Source organism: Bombus bifarius, unplaced genomic scaffold, assembly GCF_011952205.1.
Source record: "Bombus bifarius isolate JDL3187 unplaced genomic scaffold, Bbif_JDL3187 scf7180000008008, whole genome shotgun sequence".
NCBI classification, from domain to species: Eukaryota; Metazoa; Arthropoda; class Insecta; order Hymenoptera; family Apidae; genus Bombus; species Bombus bifarius.
Genome location: NW_022884386.1, coordinates 2,341,644 through 2,365,367, shown reverse-complemented (window position 1 = coordinate 2,365,367; position 23,724 = coordinate 2,341,644). Strand labels below are relative to the sequence as shown.

Sequence of the window (23,724 nt, the reverse complement as noted above, 5' to 3'; positions counted from 1 at the left end):
CGTGTGGAACGAACGTTTCCTAATAAATCTGACCGACTATCGGATTTCGTTACATTTATTGATAATTATTTCGTTTTGTTCAGCTAATCGATATAATTTACCCGGATTCATTAAACCCAGTAATCGAAGAGCGATTTTTGAATGTTCGTGCGATCGAACGAATTTACCAACTAAAGCGATGTATCGTAAAGCGAGGTAGAAATATACATCGCGTAAAATAAATCTGATTTTTATTATACATTAAATATCCATGGCATTATACTACTGGTAGGTAAACATGGTATTTGTAGAACATTGAAACGTATAAAGTCCGATAATTTTGGAGGAGTAGCTTTTCACAGTACAAGTACTCATGAGTAATATACAGAGGAAAAAATGATACAAGTGAAATAACGTTTAATTTGAGAGAACGCTGAGGGTAAAAAATTATTCTAATAGAAATATCTGTATGTTCAGTTTGAGGCAACGTTTAATATTTCACCCAAACTAGTTCATACTCGATTATTTATTTTCGGAGCCTGTTCATAATTTAGATGAACTTCTTGTAGCCAGTAACGTATCAATGTTGGAATGTTTCTATTCGATCCATTCATAGCACAAAAGCAAGTATTTTGCGTGTTAAATACTGGGGAGAATCAAATGAGATAGAATGTCAAATCATGTTGTAAAGAGTAAAAGCATATTATATACAGTAATATGGAAGTTCATGATGAAATTTTTTAAACACATCTCGTTTTTGGAAAAAAAGGTACACTTTTACCACTTTTCCATTAAACGTCTCAAAAAGTAGCGATAGACTGCTTTTGTCTTCCTATATGTACTAAAAAAAAAACCTATAAGAGGATTATATCTTTGATAAAACATAATTTATAACCATAAAATCGTTTCTTTTTTCTTTTTTTCTTTAAGTTTAACGAGCGATTTTCGCTTACAGATGGGAAGGCTTTTAAATTATTTTAACTTGGTCGAAGGTAACAACCGTGAACCGACCTTTTTCCTTCCGTTGCTCAAAGACTTGTCCGCAAACGCAAACAAAAGCGTGGCCGGAAGTTATAGCGTGTCCAGATCAAAGGATAGGCAAGTTTTCAAATTTAGCATCGGCCGTGGGTCGGATACAAGGGCGAGAAAAATAAGCGGCGCGTTGGCAGTTTACCGAGATATACGTGTAACAGGTATAGACATTTAGCCGTCTATATGACCGACGCGACGTTCTCAGTGGTCAAAATCATAAATTTCGCGATACCAGATGTCGAAGTTCTCACGTCTCTTTGTAGCTCGCGACCCTTCTCGTTGAACGTCAAATCGCTTTTTTGTTAGGCGAACAGATTTCACCGGGAAAATCTTCCTCCTGTTTGATACACTGCGATTCACATCGTTCCTCTTTGGAGAGAGAATGCTTTCAGAACGTTTGCAAAAAACTTTCGACCGACGATTTCTTTCGTATTCTTTTTCTCTGTTCTCTATATGCTCTGTTCTTTTTGTACGTTCTTTCCAAGATCTTGCACGGCCAGAAGTATATTCACCCATTTAAAGCATATGAAAGAATCGAAAACACAGATACCATGGCACGGTGCTCGGTAAAACTGAAATGTATCGATACAGGCAACAAAATCAATATGATCTAATTGGAAACAAAGTTATCCATCAACGATATTTTTCTGTCTATTTTTCCTTTCTTTATCCAAAGTTCTTCGTTGGAAACACACGCATCACTTACAATATCGTTGCGGAATAAAAAACATAGATGATCGATTCTATCAAACCGTGCTCGGTAAATTAGAACAGGGACAATAAAATGTACACGAACGTTACAGTTAAATCATTCTAAAGAACAATTTGTTTCCGTAACCCAATCGAATTCTACCGAAAGGAGAAAAAGAAGAAAGGAAAAAATGCATATGAATGATAGAGAAAATGGTGCGGGTCCGAGAGATTCGTGTAGTATAGCAATCAGAGAGGCGGTGCACATCGAAGCGCAATCGAGCAGCGTTATTAACGTCGACAGATCAAACAGAGGGACTACAAACAATTTTACTCTGTATCGCTTCTGCTCTGATTTCATTCGGGCAGCGATGCGCCGATGATTGCCTCCACGATATTATAATTTTCATTACCTTTCTCTCTGCGTGTACAAAAGACATTATTAAAACCATTAACCTTACACGGCGATAGTTATAAAGTATATATCTGTATACAGATTATTACAGGTACAATATTCGTACTCGTTCGAAACATTTGCGTGTCGTGTACGCGTTGGTAAACGTAGGGCGACTACAGATTTCGAGCCGTGAAATCGACGTTTATTTCCAGCTTGTCTTCGACAACAGTATCGGAGGCTGCCGATCGATCATCATGGCGTACTATCGGGCGGGAAAAGCGGCGGAATGTCGATGACGATGATTGATATTAATGATGAGAACGCGAGGTACGCGCCGGCAGCAGCCATGCCGTGATCGAAAACGTACCAAGAGAGAGGGAGGAGAGGAGAGACCGGTGTCGGTTCGGTTGGCGTGTATGCGGGCGTTAATAATCGGCGCACCTGCCCTTTTAATTTACTTCGTCGGCCGTTTCACCGATAAATCGATGATAGACCCGAATGATTGCCCTGTAAATGCTTATCTGCCCGTTAAACATAACCACGTTGTGAAACGCGGGGGCCCGCATCAGACTTGGTCAACGCGTGTTCACGCGGAATCCTACACGACGTCAGATCTCGATCCGATGAAGTGTTTATTTTCGCGGGCGTTGTCGATTTGTCTTTTAATGGATATTTGCGAACTACGCTCAGCCTCGCTCCCGGTAAATCACTCGGTGATTCGCGTTTTAGGAAATCGTTCGCGGACGACGACGATTCCGGTGAATACGGCCGGACCACGCGGCCGCGTATTTCACGCGGATTCTCGTCGCGCCACTGACCAATACGTCACGCCGATCGTCGCCACTCGACGAAACCCGAATGGAATTTTTCGCGCTTCCCCCGGCTATCTATAGTTACCTCTGAAACGTTCTACTGGATTTTGGAGGCAAGCTTTTTTGCTGTTTTTCTTTTCACCTTTTTCCGGCTTTTTGGGCGAGTTTTAAACGCTACGGGAATTATAGTAGAGTAAGAGGATGTTGTGATTTCTGGGTTTTAGCTCATGGCTGAATTGTAGAGGCCAATAACTGTACCACCGGTGATTGCGGCAAACAATTTGCGCACTGACGACTTTTTACGTAGTAAAAATATATTTAATTCTTTGCAGTTTCGATACTTCATAACTTTGTAGTAGCTACGATTGATTAATTATGACATAATCGATTCATCCACATTTTCATGATGATTCTTTCACGATAACTTTCTTCTAAAGGCTTCCCATGCACGATACATATTTTCTATATACAAGTACATTCCTTTTACGGGGTATCATAAGTTTCAAATCTCTCGTACATTATGAAAATTGTTCTTCGCTCGCAGGTGATAGTCTTGACCGGACGTACATCTTCTGTCAACTGCTTCTGACTCGCCCTAAAGGACTGAATCGTCCACTAGAAACGTCCAACATTATTCTCTTCATTAAGTTATGATATCAGAAACATCGGCTCCGCAACCATACCACATTTTCCCTCTATTTATATTCCCGAAGTAACGTATTCCAGAGCTCTCGTTTCGGCAACGGATAGGAAGATCCCGCTCGAGGGTACGCGTAAAATAGCAAATTCTAGGAATCATACAAGATTTTTGTAATTACCCGGCAACGGTAATCCAGTTCCGGACGAAGCAGTCCAGGAAATATAGTCGAATATCAGCTAGCGAGCAATTTTATTTCAATAAACTGGCCGGCGCGGTAAAATTGAAACGACCTGACAACAGAATAGTGGAAAAGAGAGACAGACAAAGCGAAGGGCAGAAAGAGAGAAGGAAGGAAGGAAGGTAGCGTAATTTCCGTGGCAAACTAGACGAGGACAGCCGCGGTTCGTTGCGGTCGTACTGTAAACCTCTGGCATTTTTCATGGAAATTGCCGAGCAATTTCCGCGCTGTCCTACCGAGAGTAAGAATAGCTGGAGAAAAAGAAAGTGGACGGAGGAAGAGGGAACTGGGCAAGGAAGAAACGTAAGAAAAGGAAGGTCTCGAAGCGAAGTCGGCGTACAGCATAGCTTCTTAGATGTTACGACGAATGAGTCTTCATTAACGGCAATTCGCTTTAAACTATGTTTGGCTTGCGGCAATAGCGCGAGAAGGGCTAGACCACCTAGATACCACCAGCGGCGCCGACAGCACCAAGTCCGACTACCTCCGTCGACGTCACACCCCTTTCTGTTCCGAACGCTGCTTGAATCGACCCCTTTGCGCCCATTCCCGCTGAACAACCACAGAACTGTGGTTTTCGACTAACCACCCGATAAGTCGTTGGCTTTCCGGCAATAACGTCAACAAGAAAACAATTAACCTGCATGCTCTTGAACCAGCAGGCGAACACGCCTTTTAGTGCGCACGGTTTCTTGATTCGGAGAATTTTGACAGGAGAGGTACAAAGTATTTTGGAATTATGAAAGATTCTTGATATGAAATTTTGAACATCGATTAGTGGAAAGATTTCGAAGCTGTTAGGAAGCAAAACTTTCTACTTACTTTTGATTATTTCCCAGTAATTCCGGTAAATCGATAAACGTCAACTTAAAATGAAATTACTTCTTGAAACTCGCTGTAAATTCAATCGATGGTAAGTCAACTAATACTCGTAGTAATAAATTCTTGCACCTTTGTCTGCGAAACTTATGCTTTTCTTCCTCTTTCAATGGATATAATTTCAATTTTAAGACTGCCTCCTTACTGCTGAAAATCCTTCAATTGTTACATTTCTACTCGAAAGTTTTTGTTTCTATTTAATATCTGTAACCGGAAAATAGTTGAAGAATATTATTACACTTTTGTTGCTCTAACTTTCTTCGTAATTAAGCGTTAGTATATGATTGCCTTGCTTCTCGAAACCTTTACAAAATTGGCTCGCAAGTTTCGCGATTAACATGTGGATAGAACGTGGGCTAGAAGTTGGTCGAAACGCGGCCGGAGGAGAATAATTGCTACTCGTCAAAAATTCGAAAGGCTACTTGACTCCATCCGAAAGGTCAATCTTGGCGGAAACTCGTCGAAACTGGGATAGCACAATGGAGGCAGCTTGGCCGATTACGATCGACAGAATTCCTTTAGACGCCTGGCATGGCTCGAATAGGAGCAACGATCGCGCTCCAAGAGAATCTCGGGTATCCACCGAGTTTCTAGAAACTATTGGTTGGACGTTCGTTGTCACGAAACATATGAAAAGAAGCCTCGAGTATCCTCGCGAATAATTCCTGAATACAAGATGAATACGTTATCATAATAACATCATTTGAGTTCGTCCAAAGAACATAATTGAATGAGAAATTAATAATTGGAAGTAACATTCACCATCTCTTCATGGAATCGCTAGATTAAAAATTTGGATAATTTGTCGAAAGACATAGTAATAATATATTCGTCAATTTGTTAATTAATTTTTGTAATTCATTAATTCTTATAATGTCTGAACCGATCTTTTGTTACTTGATTTATAATTGGCAAATTAAACGATCGGAACATATAGAGCTTGTCAAGTTATAAAATAGTTCTGCAAAGATTGACAATTACAAACGTCAATTCTGGTTCTAAACTAGCAAAAATGACGTATTAGATTTCTTGTTTTTGCAATTACTAAAAACATATAAGTGCTTTTATTCAGACAGAAATATGATTACATATATTCATCTTCATTCATCTTCATTATCGTCATTATTCATCTTCATCATATTGCTTTAAGTCTAATTAGGTAACATATTTAGATGTTATTATAGATCGGTATTTCTAGTGTTAACCTTGTGCAATTTTGTTATAACGAGTCTATGATGATTCTAAAGATTAAAATCATCGCACTTCAATTCATCCATAATTTTACGACTAAAATATATCTTTTTAAAAACAAGTAAGTGGATATTGGATACCTTTGAACAATAGTATACCTCGTCGTGGTTCTGTCCATCAAAAGCAAAGTGAATGGTGATCGATCGTTCGTTCTTCTTTATAGTTATTGAACAGAAACGAAAAATAGACGAAGAGTGGAGTTAGTTTTCAGAGAGGAACATTTAACGAACCTGAGAATCCTGTCGTGAAGAAATCGAGAAATTACAATGGACATTGTAAAGAAAATAATCTCACCAAGACGATATCCGGCGAGGAAATGAGATAGTCGATACGGTCCTTCGTTTGATCCGTATTTCGTATAAATACGGATATATTTTTCCTTCGTGAATTAATCACGTTGTCCTGCATGACGGATGGTTAATATCGTTATTACCCATCCTAGCAGGGAAATTAACTTCCAGTCGCTGTGGTTTGCTTAATATCCTTTCCATCACGTTTACTTGTCACCGTTTCGAATTTAATTAACCGTATGAAGACTAAAAGTTTCGGACTTGTCGCGCTTGTGTTTTCTTTATAAAACATTACACTCGAAACAAATATTATTAAACTAACGAATCAAAGTATCTGCCATATTCTCAAGATACGTACAACTATTTTTGTCAACGTTCTCGGAATTCTGTTTTTAGAACGAATCACACAAGATATGTATTATATATAATACATTATACGTTATCGATCCCTCTCAACCTTGCGGCTCTTTCTCGTTGTATAAATTGCAATTTAAAACTCTCAATTCGACGTTGAATTCAAATATAAAATTCAAATTCTAGTTTCAATTGAAAGACCTAAATTTGAGGTTGAATTAAAAAATTTATGTTTGTATTTGAATATAGAAGTTCGAATCTAGAAACTTGTACATAAAAATGCGAATGTAAAAATACGAACTAAGAAGTTTGAATGTGGAATTGTTCAGTTGTTATTACAAGTATAAAACCACAGACAGTAAAGATCATTTCGTGGTAATACCGCAGTCTGAAGCGCGTTAAAATCACATACAATTAACTGTAACGTTCTAAAAACACGTTCCCTACGAGACTATCTCATTGATATCTCGCGTGATATCATAATTCACCATCCATCCCGGGAATCCCGTCCCTTTTTCCTCCAAGATTTTCATCTTCGTCGACGGTTTGGAATTCATCGCGCGCAGGTTCGCGTGTCCAGCATTCGAAAGCCACAATTCTAGCCGAGCGGCTCCGCGACGCGTAAGCAACCGGCCACTCGTTTAATTCGTTTTAAACAAAGCGCTATTTATCACGGAAGTTATGCGGCCAAAGCTGGACGAAGGGGGCGAAAACGGAGAATACGTACACGCGGATGTCGAGACGGGAGGAAAAAACGTGTAACACGGTCGTACGTTAGTACAGTGATAATTTCGCAACTTGTAATGCTCTTTGGGCTTGAAACCGTGAAATTATGGCGGTGGCCGCGCTAACTTCGCGTTACGTCAAAAGTTCCAGCGCCCGTTTAACATACGTCCGACGGTATTTATGATCCGACGTATATTTCCGCTTTGTAATTGCCCCTTGAACCTGAATCTCACCGTTTCTCCCGGTTTACTCCTCTTGCGCCACGGTAACGACTTTCAAATGCGTATAAAACTACGCCTTCCTGTTCGAATCGACTTCAAATGTTCGTACGTTTCTACAGGGCAAAAAATCGTCGCTTCGAAACGAGCTGCAGCCATTACGCTTCTGTGATTTTTAAAGTAAAACCAGAACAGAATTATAGAGTAAAGCACTTTGAAATAAGGTACTGGAAGTTAAGGTTAATAGAGGTTAGAATTATTTAATACGCGTGTTGGCAACGAAGAGAAGTTTACATTGTAAAAAATGATTTTATTCTTCGTTTGTGCTAACGGAGAATTCATCTGTTATTATTAATATAAATACTAGACTTGGATTAAAAAATCATATTTATAGTTCAATAATACCGTTGTGAGTTCCAAGTGGAGTTTAACACAATATAATATCATATTTATATATTTATATATTTCGTTTATACTTCACATTTAGAACGTCCAATACGTCACCTTTCGAAAAAATCTAATCATAAATAGAACGAATTTTATCAGCAAATAATCGATCCCAACATGGTTGAATATTCGCAATGATGGTTCACAGGTCTCTGAATATTCTACAAAATCAAGAATGTCAAACCTTGCAGCCGTTTACTAGCGCGTGTCCGCGTTTTATTTATGGTGCCTGGGAACGAGCAGGGCGACAGAAATTAATATCGAAAATCGAGTCCGGAATCCGAAAAAGCTCGCCAGATTAAAGACCTTCGTTAAATACAATCTTCGATGAGGCGTGCAGCTGTGGCAGCGTCCTTATAATCGTTAATCCTTCTTTCTCTTCTCGCGTCTTTCTCCCTCTTCCTCTCACCGTCCCCGTTTCTGGCTGTTCCCTTGCTGAAAATCGTACACTTTCCTAGTCCTGAAAAGCAAGCTGGCGGCTCTCTTCCCCGCAGGAGCTTATCTTCGGAGCTTTTAATTTCGAGCGACCAAGCTCTTTATATCCACGAGAGGTATAATTATCCACAAGAAGGCAAAAGGGTAGCATTGAATATTTTAGCTCATGCCCCACTCTTGCTTTCTCCTTTTCTTCTTCTATCCACTTCTCTTTCGCTTTATGCTAGTGTTTCCATCTATTTGTCTTCCTTCTTTTCCGCCAGTTGTCCCATTTGTCTCTCGATGTTTTCACTTCCCTTATAATTGTTCACAGAGTATATGCGGCAGGTAAAAAAAAAGGACAGACAGGACATGAGAACAATTAGGTCGACGCATATGAAATGTGTGTTTTTTTTTTTCAAAGTTTTAATTTGACGTTAAATTTGTTTTGCTCGTTAAATTTTGTGACATCGTTAACCATTAATATATTAAGGAATAAAAAGATTATTATAAATCACGTATTATACATTGTGCTAAGAGGATTCATAATGATATTTTATAAATTTGAAAGAAAGATTGCCACGACAATTGTGGAAAACATAAACGCTTTATTCTATCTAAACAATGTTTTAAGTTATCAATTACTTTGAAATAGATTGTAATAATAAGTAAACTTCAAATTTGGAACTGAATCTCAATAATACAATTTGCAATTTAAATAGAAACAGCTCCATTCAGAGTTTTTCAATTCTAGGACTGATAGTGCTTGTAAATGTGGACTGACGAAACCAGTTAGTTGCTGAGAAAGTACACTGAATCGCATGCAAATCGCTTTGATTAGATATATGACGTCTTAAAGAAACTACGCGTGATTAATATTTCATTTAAACAAACGGCTAAAATAAAAACTAGGATAAAAAAGAATATCCCGAGACCACATTTTCAAAGACTGACAAGAAGAAGAAAGTAAAAGGTAAGAAAGCGTAAGTAAAAGTCAAGTAAAAGCGTTCGAGTCAGCGGCGACCGAGAGGCAAGAGATTAAGGCACAGAGTTACGTCCGCTATTTCGCAGTCAGATTTACATAAGTTCCCTCGTTCCTTTCCTCTTACATTCTCCTTCCCCGGAACATGGTCTCGCTTATCGATTCTCCTTTTTCCTCTTCTCTGTCGGTGTTCCCTTTTAATCGCCCTCCCGCTCTTTTTCCCGGCTCGTCCATTTTTCACGCGCGCACGCCTCTACCGCCGTTAATTATCTGCCATTTGATAATCCTCTGGTTCTCCACCACACCATTTTGTACGCGGTTTTACGGCCCCCTATTTGCCACGCTAATTTCGGATTCAGCGGCTTCTTCACTGATGCTTCGTATGATTGATCTTTCTTACTCGTGGACAAAAATCTGATTCCGTTGCCTGTTACCAACATCGTATCGCGTTCAGGGAAAAAAGAAAAAGGGATAGCGTGTTTTCAGTGCTGGTTCGGTGCAAAATGGACTGTGTGGAAATGGGTGGGATGTTTGGACGCAGGGCACGTATGAAGGAAGGCTCGTGTTTCAAGAAGTAAGAACCGGAGATCAGTCTTCTCACGGTTCTGTTCCTCTCCCCATCCACGACCAATTTTCTGCACCCGGTGTGCGAGGACGAGACATAAATCGTTGATAAATCATCGGGAAAAAATGGCCTGGTAATTACAGCCTTATTAATCGCTGGCAATTATGCTCTAAGGCTTCGTTCGTCCTTTTTCTTTGTTTTTTCTATGCAACTGCAACTTTTTTATGCGTTATCGTTTAGGAGTCTCTTGCCATCTGTTGCTTGAAATACGTACCAAGTTCTCTGAAATTTAAAGATAAGAAGAGGAAAATTTAATTTAAGCATTGCTCGACTGAGAAGAACTGTCTTTAGTTTTGCGACGTTAGAGTTACTACATAAATATTTGTTTAATAAGTAGTAAAAATTTGGGATCACTAAGTCTTTCATAGCAGCCACGAGTATAAGAGAAAAATCATCAAACACTTCTAATATAATAAAAGACGCTTCCGTCTGACCATTGACGTCTCGCTCTACTGACGATTACCAGAAATAGCATACGCTGTTCTTGTCCCCTTCTGTGACTTCAACACACACTCTACATCTATCAACGTGATTCTACTAACTTTCAATTAACAATTCCTTAAACATAATAATATTTTTATTTATTTTTTATTTATCCCATATTGTTTTACGTGTCGTTTAGTTTTTATCAAACATAAATCATATCACATTCACATTTGTAAAGAATAAAACTAACTGAAATTAAGGTATCTTCATCAACTTCTGATTCTTTATTAACTTCTTTCTACTACTTCTTCTATTAAATTTAATGCAGCTTTATTAACTTCTCATAGAAGTTCCTAGTTCGGGGGCAGTTGAGTTTATAGCTTACAACAACTTATAGAAAATTTATAAATTAAATTTCCTACTCGCATATAATAAATACAATTCGTATAGTAAAGCGTGTTTCGTTGCAATCTTACTCATTTAAGGACGATTAACTAAAAGTACGAAGGACAGTTTAAACTTCGTTAGTTTTCTAAAGTTGGACAAAGAGAACATTAATGTTTACGATGACACGTGTTTAGCGTGTTTATCGCATGAGAACTCGTACAACGAGAGAGGACAGATGTTTCAGTTGACTCGTTTGTGATTTCAGAATGTCTCGAGGGCAGTCAGGCTGGTCGGACGAGCCGTGCACGTCGACCGGAGGTCGAAACGTGCGACAGTCGGCAGGGCCATCATCAAGGACGACACCTCCGATTCTCGAGGACCGCACTTCCGGCACCGCGTCATGTAAAGGTGGATTCAGGTTAGGTGTTTATGGATGGAGGAAAAGGTGTTTGTACTCTCTGGTGCTCACTTTGATGGTCATCGTGATCCTGAACCTGGCGCTCACCGTGTGGCTGCTTAAGGTCATGGGATTCAGTTCCGTAAGTTTGTGATATTAAACATGTTCTATGAATTTGTTTTCCGATTAACTCATAAGATCTCTTAATAGATTATAATCCGGAAATAATAGTCCTGGGTTAATCCGTTCGTCTAACCGACTCCTTCCAATTACTGCAGTCGTATGTTTACAGTTTTAGAATTGCAACAACGTTAAAAATTAATCTCAGAACTGCAAATACATTTTTTTTCATTCCTAAACATTTCTTTACTTCTCGTGTAATATATAGAAAAATTATGGGCAAGTGTTTTTGTGGCTATCAAATAAACCAGGAAAGAAAGAATTGGAAATTTGAAATCTTTGTCCTACAATTACATATATCGTTTAAATGGTAAATAGATCGAAACAAGAAAACTTCCACGAGCTCGATTCTCCGATATATACTTACCCATATAACTCAGAAAAAAGATCACCATGTTTACACAGAAATATCCTCATTCATTCCTCTACTCATCATTGATAAAACATACCTTGGTAATAAGCTGTCCTTTCAGAAATTCAAATTCCTGCTCGACCGGTCTACACAAAGAAGAATTAATATTCCCGACGAATCTTGCTTTTTTCCCACGTCGAAATTATTTCCGGAATCGCGCGTTGAATTTCTTTATGAAGCACCTCTCTGGTCATTTTCGCTCGGCCGAATTCGCCTGACATTTCGCTGTTGCATTTCAAGCGCAACGTGCGTCTATTCACGTTATTTCGTCGCGAGATACTGCCACGATCCCTGACTTTGATATTCGCCGAGCTGAAACGAGAAAACGGAACGAATTCGTGTTGGGAAACACGAATAGAACACTGACACCTTTGGATATGCAAAACGGCTTGCAACCATCATCGGTGGAAATCCGCGGGTAAGCGGCTTTTATTTGGTAATGAAGCGCGATTCGCCGCGCTTCAGCGAGATCATCCTCTCTCTTCTGCTATCCTTGTTTCCTAATCGATGCAAATACGCTCTGCCTCGCGTCGCTTGTTGCACTTATAGAGTGCCATTCTACTGCGATCGCCTCCAGTGATTCCGATTAGATCGTCAAGTAGAGTTGGAACGGTTTGTTCAGACGCCGGTGGGTTGGGCCAACGTGATGGAGAGGCTCGAGATTTTAATATCGTCGGATGGTTTTTGAATGGGGTGATATATTGTTGACTCGAGCCCGTTATGGCTGATAAGAAGACGAATCGAATCATCTGTCATGTCGGACGTTTATCAAGCTCCAGATAGTTTAAGCTCTGCAGCGGCTTTCGCTTTGTGTGTTTAGAGAAAACGAATTGAAAAATTATTCTCCGCCTCTTCTTTCGTATATATTTTTTTCTCTTTTTTTTTTTTGCAGATTTCTCTTGATCGCATTAACACGCTAATTACCTGACAAATTTTGTGCATTTTCTCAAAAAGGAATACCGCCTGTTTCGATATAATACGTCGTTAGTAAAGAAATAAAGTCGTTTATGCGTTTTATACTACATCTAGTAGTTTATATCGCTAATGTAATATCAAAAGAATTCAAATCTAATGAACACGAGAACCTCGAATTTTCATATCTCACGGTAATCAACATGTTAAACACGCATAAAATTCTTTTCAACATTACAGATCATTTAACGTTACAGAATCAAATCAAACGCTTCTCGAAGAGCGAATGCAACATTCTGATTCCGTGTCTGATCGCTTACGTCTCGATCTACTGATTCCCGCTGACGAAAGAAACCATCCACGCTATTCTCGTCCTTTCCGTTGATCTTACCACGCATTCTATTGCATACGCCCAATCGCCAATTCCCTCGCCAATATTCAACCAGCTACATCTTTCAAAATGGACTCGCTACATCCTCAAACTTTGTCTGAACATTTCTCTGTAACGTGGTATAACACACACTCCTAATAAAATCAATTCCTGTCACGTCGTTGGAAATTAGTTTCAGGCGAGTTTCGCCGCTGGTACAACAGGCCTCCGGTGCAATCTATACAACCGGTTACCAACACAGATAAGATTCGCTCCTAACGCCACGCGAACAGAGGCGCGAAACAAAGGGGGAAGGGCAGCAAGCTGGTTAATATAATTCGCCGTAATTACCGGAATCGTTGTATCGCGCCCGGTATCGCGGAAATCGTCGTTTGCACTTGCCACTTCTTTACGTGGGCCGGTTAATTCCCGGTTTATAATTAACCGAGCCCCTTGGTGGTGGCCTCCGAAAGCCAGGGGATGAGAGGCGCTCGTTACGAGCTGCGAGCCTGATAACAAGCTCGTCGAAACGAGCTCGCGATCGTTAGAAAAAACACTCATGCCCGCCGCTGCTTGTTCCCGTTGTTTCATTATCGTTATTGCCGAAATCCTGCCGCGCGAAACGCGATATTTAATGGCGTTGAGTAATATCGCGGAGGACGGTGTAACCTTTCGGCTGACCACCGCCACGGATTTATGGTGGCCGCGTGCAAGCGTTGCGAACCATAGTTCGACAGAGACCGCGTAATTAACGCTCTCCATCGCCGAATTTATACGATCCACCGATGTGTCAACCCGATTTTTCGTAAAACGTCCGGGTATCGCTGAATGTTACGAAGTGACGATTAGATCGGATTAAGAATTTCACAGAATTCCTGAAGTGTCGAGATAAGTTGTCATAAGATAAGAGTTGTCAATTTTTAACTCTTTGTAATGTAATAATATTGACCTGAAGTAGACGCTGTATTTCGTTTTACTTCTTCCACTAAAAGCTTAATCTAGTAACCAAAATACAGTTTTCGAATTTAACACATCGAAGATAAGTAAGTCGTGATAAGATGTTGAATGTAACTCGGACTGCAGAGGGTTATAAATGTAAAACCTATCTCTAATTATGTCTCATTCTCTGATCAAATAGCTTCGCTATCGTATCGGAAAAAATAGTTACTATCAAATACTCGTTAAATATAATGCTAGAATTATTAATATTCAAACATGTAACTTTTCTCTCACGATCTCTATTCGTTCTCTGATTATCTCGAATTTCGCTTCCGCGTTTAATCGAACTCTTCTCACTCTTTACGCCAATATCTATCCATCAGATTCTCGAAGCACCAGGCTTATTAAAAAAGAATATCCACGTTTGGTAGCATGAACGGATGATTTTTCTTCCCACAATAACGGCGATCACGAATGTCCGATTTATTTACGACTCGCGAACGGAAAAGCGACACACATTACTCACGCCGCGTCAAGGTGAATCGTTCGGGGAACAGCATCACCGGCGGCAAAGAACACGCTTCGAGAAACAAGGGGACGTATACGTGAGATTGTAGTGGTAGAAGAGATGTCGACGATGCAACAGGGTAAAGGCGAGAAAAGGAAAGAGAAATGGAATAGGAGAAGCGTAGACGAAATCGGTGCAAGTAAAGATAGCGGACTCTCAGGATAGCCTTGCGCGAGAACGAACGAACGATCACGAAGGTGGGAAAGAAGAAGTAGCGGAGGCTTACATTTCCCACGGGGTATCCTTGCTTGCTCACAGACTCCTTACTTACGGATTGATACTCAATTTCCAGCGAGTTTAGCCCCTATCGAGGGATCGTTGCGCCTGATCGCGGTGGCTCCTTTCGATTTCAAATAAATTCGATAATGGCGGATATATAGGCGGCGAAGAGTAGAGGAGTCTGAGATGGTGTAGCGTACTCGAACAGGGATATAGAAAGGGATTTCTCCATCGTCTTTACCTTAATCGACAAGGTTCAGGTAGGAGAGAAGAACGAGCTGCTTGGCCTCGTCTGGCTTGTCGATGGATTCGACCCCGTGATGGACGATTTACGAAGGACGTAAGGCATTTTTCGAGCTTTCGATTTTAACCATCGCCACCAATCGTTCATCCGCAATATTGAACGTTTGATTATCAGCTCGGCGCGTATGAAATCTTTCTCCGAGGTTTGAATTTGCCAGGTCTATAATTTCAATCTTGTCCTATGACGCGCGTTAACGAAGCAGAAATTTCATATAAACTGGTTATATTAAATTTTAAGGAAATTTATCATGAGAATATTTAGATTTCGTCATTGACTGCTGCGAGTAAATAAGATATTCGGTCGATTCTCTTGTATCTGTTCAAATTCGGGAAGAGTAAAAGTTACTAGAAATATAGAAACATTCGGAGAGAATAAAGACACTCTGTAAATTATTTTCGAATCATTTTCATAAACATTCTAAACATTGTTAAGATGGATTGAAGTTTAGAAAATCGTATCGTATGAATCGTAGTAACTTGCGTGATCTAGTAAACGATTCTTAACAGATGGAGAACCAACGAATGACTGTAATTCCTGCTTTCAAAATTAATCCACAGATTCTAAATAGAAACGAACAATAAATTTCTAATCCAAAGGCACAATGAAACACTCAACTCCCCGGGAAGAACAACGCGGAACGATAAAATGCAAACGGTGTCATCCTTGAAGCGTGAAATGGAACGAGTCCGTGTTCACGAAAGCGAGTCCGTTTATAAAAATCGCATCGTTATCAGCGACAGTGGGAATCGTGGATCGTGCTGGATCTGAAATTTCCCGAGACGCGCGAACTTCATATCCATAGCAAAAATACTTTAGCCTTGTGTGCTAGCCGACGTATACGAGCGAAAACGCGATACACTCGCGAGCCAGGAAATATTTTATACCCTGTCCTTTCACCCCTTTTTCTACCAGTCTTATCCACCATTCTTTTCCGCTTTTTCATATTTGATGAGCGAGTGCGGAACTCCTGGTTTTGCGAAAAACCTTTTTACCCAAGCATCACGAAACCATCTGGCTTTGCTCGATCCTGTTCGCGGGCAACGTCTTCGGGAAATTAAGTCGTTCTTCTCGATTAAGAAGTTGGATAATCGACGAGCGAACCGTTTCTGGTGTATTTCATCGAAGATTCCAAGAATAAGTTATGCCTTTTAGAGATAATTTCGTTTCATACATACAAATACACATGAACAATGCGGAGGAATGATCAGAATGCTATTTTCAAAGAAATGTCGTTCGTTCCCGTAAGTTTTGAATAATATTGATTACAAAATTATTCAAATTGAAACGTTCAAATGATAAATAATGTAAATGTCAGAGATGAAAATTTTTAATCGATACAATGAATGTATTTTTGTTAATCCTAACGCTTTTTCGCTTAAATGCTGTCGAATTTCAATATTTATTTTCGCAGACTTATAACAGGAATAAATGCAATTATTTAGATTACCTATTACTAGTTTTTTTTCTATATAATTTCAAAGCAGTTACCACAAAACTTACTGAATTCCCAAATTAATTATCTCCAGAGTTACTAGTTTGTCCATGAATAATTATCGGCTTAAGGGGTTGAAGTTAGCAAGTGTCCAGTGATTTATAGAGAAAATTACATATACAATAGCAAGCCGGTGTTCCTGTCAATATTACTAAAAATTGAACTATCGCCTATGAAAATTTAATTATCAATATCCAATATCTCATTCACCATAAATATTCAAAAACACATCGAGCAGGGAGGATAATTGTTGATTGATTGAATCGCAAATCAATTACCCGGTTCGACAGTTAGATATTTCCAGGAATGGTATCGAGCCAGGCAGCAGCTACGAATATTTTCTTCGATCCCGCATATTCTTCTTCCTTGGCTTTCCGGTAATCTAATAATTCGATGGTTCAACTTTATCGAGACTATCCTCGCTTTTGTATTCGACCCATTCGAACTTAACCCACTCTCCCTTCCCACGTCCCACTGGCTCCGTTCACCCCAATTCAGTCGTAAAATTTCGTTCGCTTACATCGCGGATGTTCGCGTCGCTCGAGAAACAGAATTTAGTGCGCGAACTCCGTCGTAAAGTTGGCTCGGTAAGAAGGAAATTCATAACTAGCAACGCTTCCAATATCTCCGGTCGGATCGAAAGGTCTTACGAGATCTTCGATTACGAACAATATATAATATCACCTCGAAACGTTATGTTGGCTGGCACCGTATACAGATACTATATTGCCACTAACGGCTTTACGTATACAGGTCGGTAGCGAAGCAAACGCTCCCATGCCTCTTCCGTAATATCGCCTACGAAATCGACCTCTATAACTCTCGTATATCCATATGGAGTTCACCTGTATACGGCTCCCTCTTATATTGCATCAGGGACACTACAGCCACGTTACACTCGAGGGTCAAGGTGAATCCTGTGTCGCGATATACCGACGTATCCGCTCTCGAGCTCTTTCTTCCGTTGCTTCGTTATGTAATAAGTTGGTTATTCGAAGCTTTCTAACTATGGCTCTTATCGTAGCTGTATATTAATTTCTGGATATTGCAACTGCGGCAGATTTTCATATGTTTCCGTACAAAACCGCAGATAGAATTTATATATCGTACAAGCTGATGATCATTAGGGCACTTTTCGTGTAACGTAAAAGAAAATCAGAAAAAGTGGAGGAAAAGGAAATATTTCTGTTTATTACAATAACTTATAGTTTACAAACAGCGTAGCCCGCCGAAATTAACAGATTGTGCGGAACGCGATTCTCGATGCTTTTCGCGGCTACAGAGCTAAAATAGCGATATAGGTTTTCGGTTTTATGCTTTTTGAACTCGAACATTTCTTTTCAACAGAATAACAAAAAAAAAAGATACAAATAGTTATAAAGACTTTTAACCGGTAGTAATTTGCACCTTAAAATTCGTAAAATATTATATGCAAGAGAGCTTAAAATAGCAAATGGAAATATGTAAAATACGAAAATTTAGAATTTTTCATAAAGTGTTGTAAACCCATAAAATGATTTCATTACATAATCAGCAACTCGTAACACGGTCCTTTTTCCCATATTTTTCCATCCAGTATCCAATTATACGCCGCGTAACCAGGCGACGAATCGATAAATGGGGGAGGGAAAGAGGTTAATAGCAAGGGTGCCGATAAAAATTCGAAAACAGTTTCCGCGGGCTAAATAAATGATGAAAATTTGTACGCGTTGGCTCGGAGAAATATGACCGTTACACGCTGGCCCGCCGGACAAAATTCTATCCGGTACGTGCAATAAAGTCGGATCCACTTTTACACGACCTCATATCTATTGATTTAATCAACGAAATAATAGCCATTGTATTCACCGGGAAATCGGTTGATGGTTTATAAAAATATAAGCGGTTAACGTGCAAACAGAAATCATCTTGATGAGTCTTTGTCCTGTCAAGAGATCGATATTCGAAATTCTCAAAAATTCATGAAATGAATTCTCACGGACGGAATTCGTTATTGAAAATTTATCAACGAACGAATCATAGGAAGCGCAAATTCTCGTTTCTCTTCAGCTGTCGTGTACAAATTTCAAATATTCAAATTCGCACGAATTTTGCACGGGAGAGCGAAGCATAGAATGTTAACAACGAAGACCATCGACATAGAAAATTTGGCGAAACGGATACTTCTAAAATTTTACATTTTACCGGTCGTTGGCTCGCGGTGGATGAATCTTGCATAAACTGTGGCCAACTTGTCGAACAACGAAACGTAACGACGAAGGACAACGGACGAAGCGGTCGATATTGATTCATTGGAAAAGTTGCCCTGCCGGCCAATAAATGCGTGAGAAATGGCCGGGTCACCCTGTATATACATTGCATATAAGCGGGTGCGTTAGTATTAAAGGATATCTATTACAGCGGCCAAGCTAGCAAGTGCAAGTACAGTATACCGGGCACGGCGCCATGAATTTTGAACGTACACCGGTACCATAGTTGTTGGCCAGTGAAACTGGATCGAACAACGGGCGGACGAGTTTATCGTTCCCAGGGATTTCAACCGCGGAGAAACGTACGATTTTTTCTTCCATTTTACGACGATCACCTTTCGTACCACCAACGTTTTCACCCCTAGTTTTCGATGATCCTCACAATATTTCGTGTGAATTTCCATGGTGTGGAGCGCGATCTCTTCTTTTGGTTGGAAATACATTTTATAGAAAAAAAGGAGGGGCAGATAAAAGGATATTATTGAGGATGAGAAATGTAATTTCTATATTAAACTTCAAGGTATTGTACAGATTAATCAAGTTATTTGTAGTCAAACCATTTGAGTTAAAGTAATACGACTTCAAGCGGGTACATAATGAGAAGAAAAAGGTTGCGTATCCAAAAATATTATGTACACGAAACATGACTAAACAGAAAATGTACAAAGAGTTGATTTAGTCCAAGCAACCAATATATTTCTGCAACACTGGAAAGAATACTACATTACCCAGTAACTGTGGTTTTTGTTTTTGAGTCGAAGAATGGTTGGAAGAACTTCGCTTTTAACTCATTTGAAACTCAGCAAGTCAGGTACAACAACAAATTCACATTAGTAAAGTGTTTCAAATTACTGAAAGTCAAGCGACTTCACTAACGGAAACAGGCATAATAAGTTTACGCTCGTGAAATATTTTGGAAAATATCATGGAAAAACAATATCTGTATGTAAATGGAATGTCTCGATTAAGTAGTACAGTTATCCGATAAAAAGGCAAATGCATTTTTAAATTAAAAGAGGAGATGATACCAAATTTCGAACTCGATGTTGGTAAGAAAGATTTTTCGTGAAATCCGAAAGTTTTTACAGAGCACAAAAAGCAATTTGTGCTGTTGTTATCGAACGCAGAGTCTAGGATATATACACCGAAAAATGAAAAGGATATTCGTCGGTCTTCTTCTATTCCTATTAGTATCGTTGTGACTGCGTACATTAAAAGCGTCGCCACAGTGCGTCGTGAAACGCATCGCAAAGGAATTTATCAGCTTGGTCCGAAATAAAGTAATTACCGCTGCAGTGGTGTACTTACGCGTGATCAAAGGCAACGGGACGAGCGAAAAGTTGGGTTATTAAAAACTATAAACAACACGGTTTCCCGAGACAAAGTTTCAAAACCGTGGCCTGGCTGATGCGTGGTGTTCATTCACCAGACTTTTCGCGCTTTTCCGCGTATTCGTGTCGCCTCGTTTACCACTCGTTCAAAGCCTACCATACTCCCCTCTCCTTCTATTTCTTCTATGCTCTCTCCTTTCTTTTTTCTTTTTTTTTTGTATTTCTCGTTATTTTCTCCCTTCCTTTTTTTCACGTTGCCTCGTTTTTAATCCCCGTGACTACGCGCAAAACAAAACAAAAAGAAAATGCAGAAATAAAAGAGCTATTGAGGTGGGAAGATGAAGAAGGATAGAAGAAAGCAGAACGTCGTACGATACGTAGATAGAAAAACAGAGAGAGCAAGAGGGAGAAGAGTAACCGGGTCGCCGAAAGGTATCTCGCTGTGTCTTTCGCTGCATTGGATAGAGTAGTTCCCCTTCGAGGCAGAGATTAATTAGAGAACGAAGAATACAATAAATGATTATATCGAGGAAGAAGAAAGTGGCAAGGCCAGCGACGGAAACCGAAGAGGCCGAGACGAAGGGGAAAACGAGACACCTGGAAAAGGCTCGGAGTATTATAAAGGAGGATGCCAGGACTGAACGAGACTGTACCGACGTTAATGATGCCCTTGGGGCGTCCCGTCTCCTAGCATCTTCTTTGTAAATTATATAAAGAATTGTTCCTATTAATGCAAAAGATGTGTACGAAATATATATATATAATTGTATTATACATGTATGCACTAGATATTTAATTATTAACTATACGTACATAGATGTATAGGTATAAATAGAAACGAAAAACGATGAGCCATGATACGCACGATATCTGTTACCACTTCTCTCGTTATCTTAAGAAAATGATCTGCACGAGGACCGCTCATTATAGAGCATCACCATTTCTTCGAGGTATCTTTCATAGGCTATTGTCCGACCCGTGCACACACATTCACGGGCTGCCACATATACCATGCGCAAAAGGGATCGAAACATTAGATAAAACGAGTGTCAATGCTCGTTGAGTTTCACCCGGTAAATACCACGATTGAATTATCAGCGGATTAACAATTCATTCGCTGCCGGCGGTAATGATAATTACACCCATTTCGATCCGTTACATTTGGCAGCGAATCGATTCGAATATTAACCACGACGTGACCCGTTGGAAGTCGCCCGTCATTATTCTTTGATTCACGGACCGATGATCTTTTTTCTCTTGATACTTTTAAAGCCGTCTTCTTATCGATTATCTTATTTGCAAAGCTTTCCGCTTAACGAGCGATATAATGGTGCATAATCATCGGAGAATGAATAGGATATAACATAATTAAAGGTAACTTGTGATGGATTTATATTACAAAGAAGGATTGTTAAATTATTATAAGCAGAGGAGTGAGTTGCAGGGAGAACAGCACGCTCTAGTTTTCCATATGACCCAGTGAAGGAGTAAGAGGAACATTAAGCGTGCCGTGAGAGAGATTTGCACATAATTGATACAAGTCATCCATCTTCTCCAAATATCCATAGAATATGAAACAAATTGGCAGTTGACTGGAATATTTATGCAGTGCAGTATTAAAATAAATAAAAGAGCATAAATATAATCAATATCACTATAAAAATCACCTGTTCCCTCTGATCAAACGTTACTTTCGTTTGCTGTCCACCTTTCAATAATCGCTCGATAGCTACGCTAATACACTCTACGAAGCCAGTATCGAGAAAGACTTTCTTTAGAGTGTCCGGAAAGTTTGTAGCATACGCACTGCTTCTATCAACGACTTTTTGAGAAACTTTTCGACAATGAGTTTCTTTAAATTTCTAAGAGATCCTAAAAAGATTCTTTAATAGCCAGAATAGATAAATAGGGTGATTATAATATATCCGCTAAATCAAATTAAACATTACTGTTAAGACTCAACTTAAATTAAGCCATCTAGAATAGTTGCCTTAATTTCTTTTAATATCCGATTAATGTCCTATTATTCTTTTAATGTTAATGTTTTAAACAACTTTTTAAGAACAGGACGTAGCATTTCGTTTAATCGAGCCATAAATTTCTCCATGTTCTTTCATAACCTTGTAACTCGTCGCTCCATATCCATCGGAAAGCAATTGTTCGGACTAAATCTACAATTCCTCAAATTCTTCCTCCTCTGTCGTTACTTGAATCACCTATGCTTAACGCTGTTTCATACCTCTCCATCCAGAAAGCTTCACCGTCATCCCTTCGTTCTTCTTCTCCTCATCGCACAGCAACTAGAAACGAAACGAAAACGAAATGAAACGAACTAATCCCGGTCGGCGATGTATCAACGCTGGCAGCGAACTGTATTGCCGCGTTTCAACTACGAAATCATACCGGACGTTGGTAAATCCTAGCCGGATAGCGAGACCATCCGCCATCAGTACACTCCGCGATTTAATCCTTGCGCCGTGCACAACGTAAAATAACATGAAATTGCAATGTCGCCACGACGATGTAACTGCAGGGGTGGGGGTGTGGTCTGGCTGGTCCTCGACGTTGAGGGGCGAGCGGTTCGCCACGTAGAGGGTGCTGACAGGACTACCAGTCGGATTACTCGCGGCAAAAGTTAGACGACTCCTGTCCAGCTCGGGATAATTACGTGAGGTGCATTAACGTGGTGTACGTACCACCTGCATATGTATAATTACGTGCGGTTTAAGCGCGCGTGCGGACAAGTGTACAAGGTGTTTCAGGAACATAGAACCGAACTTGGTGATTACGCAATACTCATCTAAAGATTGCTCACGGTTCTTCCATATTGCTTAAACAATAATTCTGTGAGGAAAGATGTCGAAGCGGTTGTTGAAACTAACGAAGAGGAAAGTATTTGATCGCTTATCGTAGGAAACTTTCGTGTCCGTATTGTGTGTGTTACGTAAAGTATTTTGGAATTCCGCTAGCACTATAATGACATGATTGTCATGATTCTGTTGGTAAAGCCTGAAGCCAGTGTGGAAATTTATATAGAAATTACAAGGTATTTATGGCAAATATATTTTTAACTAGAAAATTTAATAAAAAGTTTGACAAAAAATTAGACTGCAATATAAATACCTATCTTTAGAGTTATTCAAGGATTTCCATATCTTTTTGTATAAAAGTTCCGGACGATTTTCGTATTTTTCTGTACTAATAAATGACGGATGATTTTCGTACTTTTCTGCACCAATGGACGAAATTTATATTTTGTATAGGTTTATCGTAAAGAAGCCCGTAATGCGATGCAAAGGACACGACGCGAGTATAGCGTGACATGCCGAAATTAACAGAATAAGTAGACGATATTGTGGCGTCGCCAGCAACAGAAGGGTTAAGATTCCTCCGCTTCTATTCACGGATACATACTTCTAAAGTTTGCCATCAACTTTCTGAAACTTCCTATACGGGGAGGTATCGTGTACGTAGGTGCTGTCGAGAGGAACATGAAGGAAAGCGTTTCTCCATCAGTCGTGGAGAGGGGCCTGCGCATTGCGTGCGCTCGAACACGTTCGCTTT

General features: G+C 39.7%; 1 protein-coding gene across 10 annotated transcripts in view; it reads left to right on the top strand.

The window, feature by feature from the left end:
• Positions 1 to 23,724, top strand: part of LOC117206614 (zeta-sarcoglycan) — a 218,442-nt gene that overhangs the window by 181,764 nt on the left and 12,954 nt on the right. For 9 of the 10 annotated variants that reach the window (XM_033446102.1, XM_033446108.1, XM_033446105.1 and 6 more), the window contains one exon: positions 11,053 to 11,326. In XM_033446102.1, the coding sequence (XP_033301993.1) occupies positions 11,053 to 11,326 (274 nt within the window). Of the gene's footprint in view, positions 1 to 9,862; positions 10,048 to 11,052; positions 11,327 to 23,724 lie in introns of those variants that run through there. The other variant, XM_033446110.1, reaches the window with a different exon arrangement.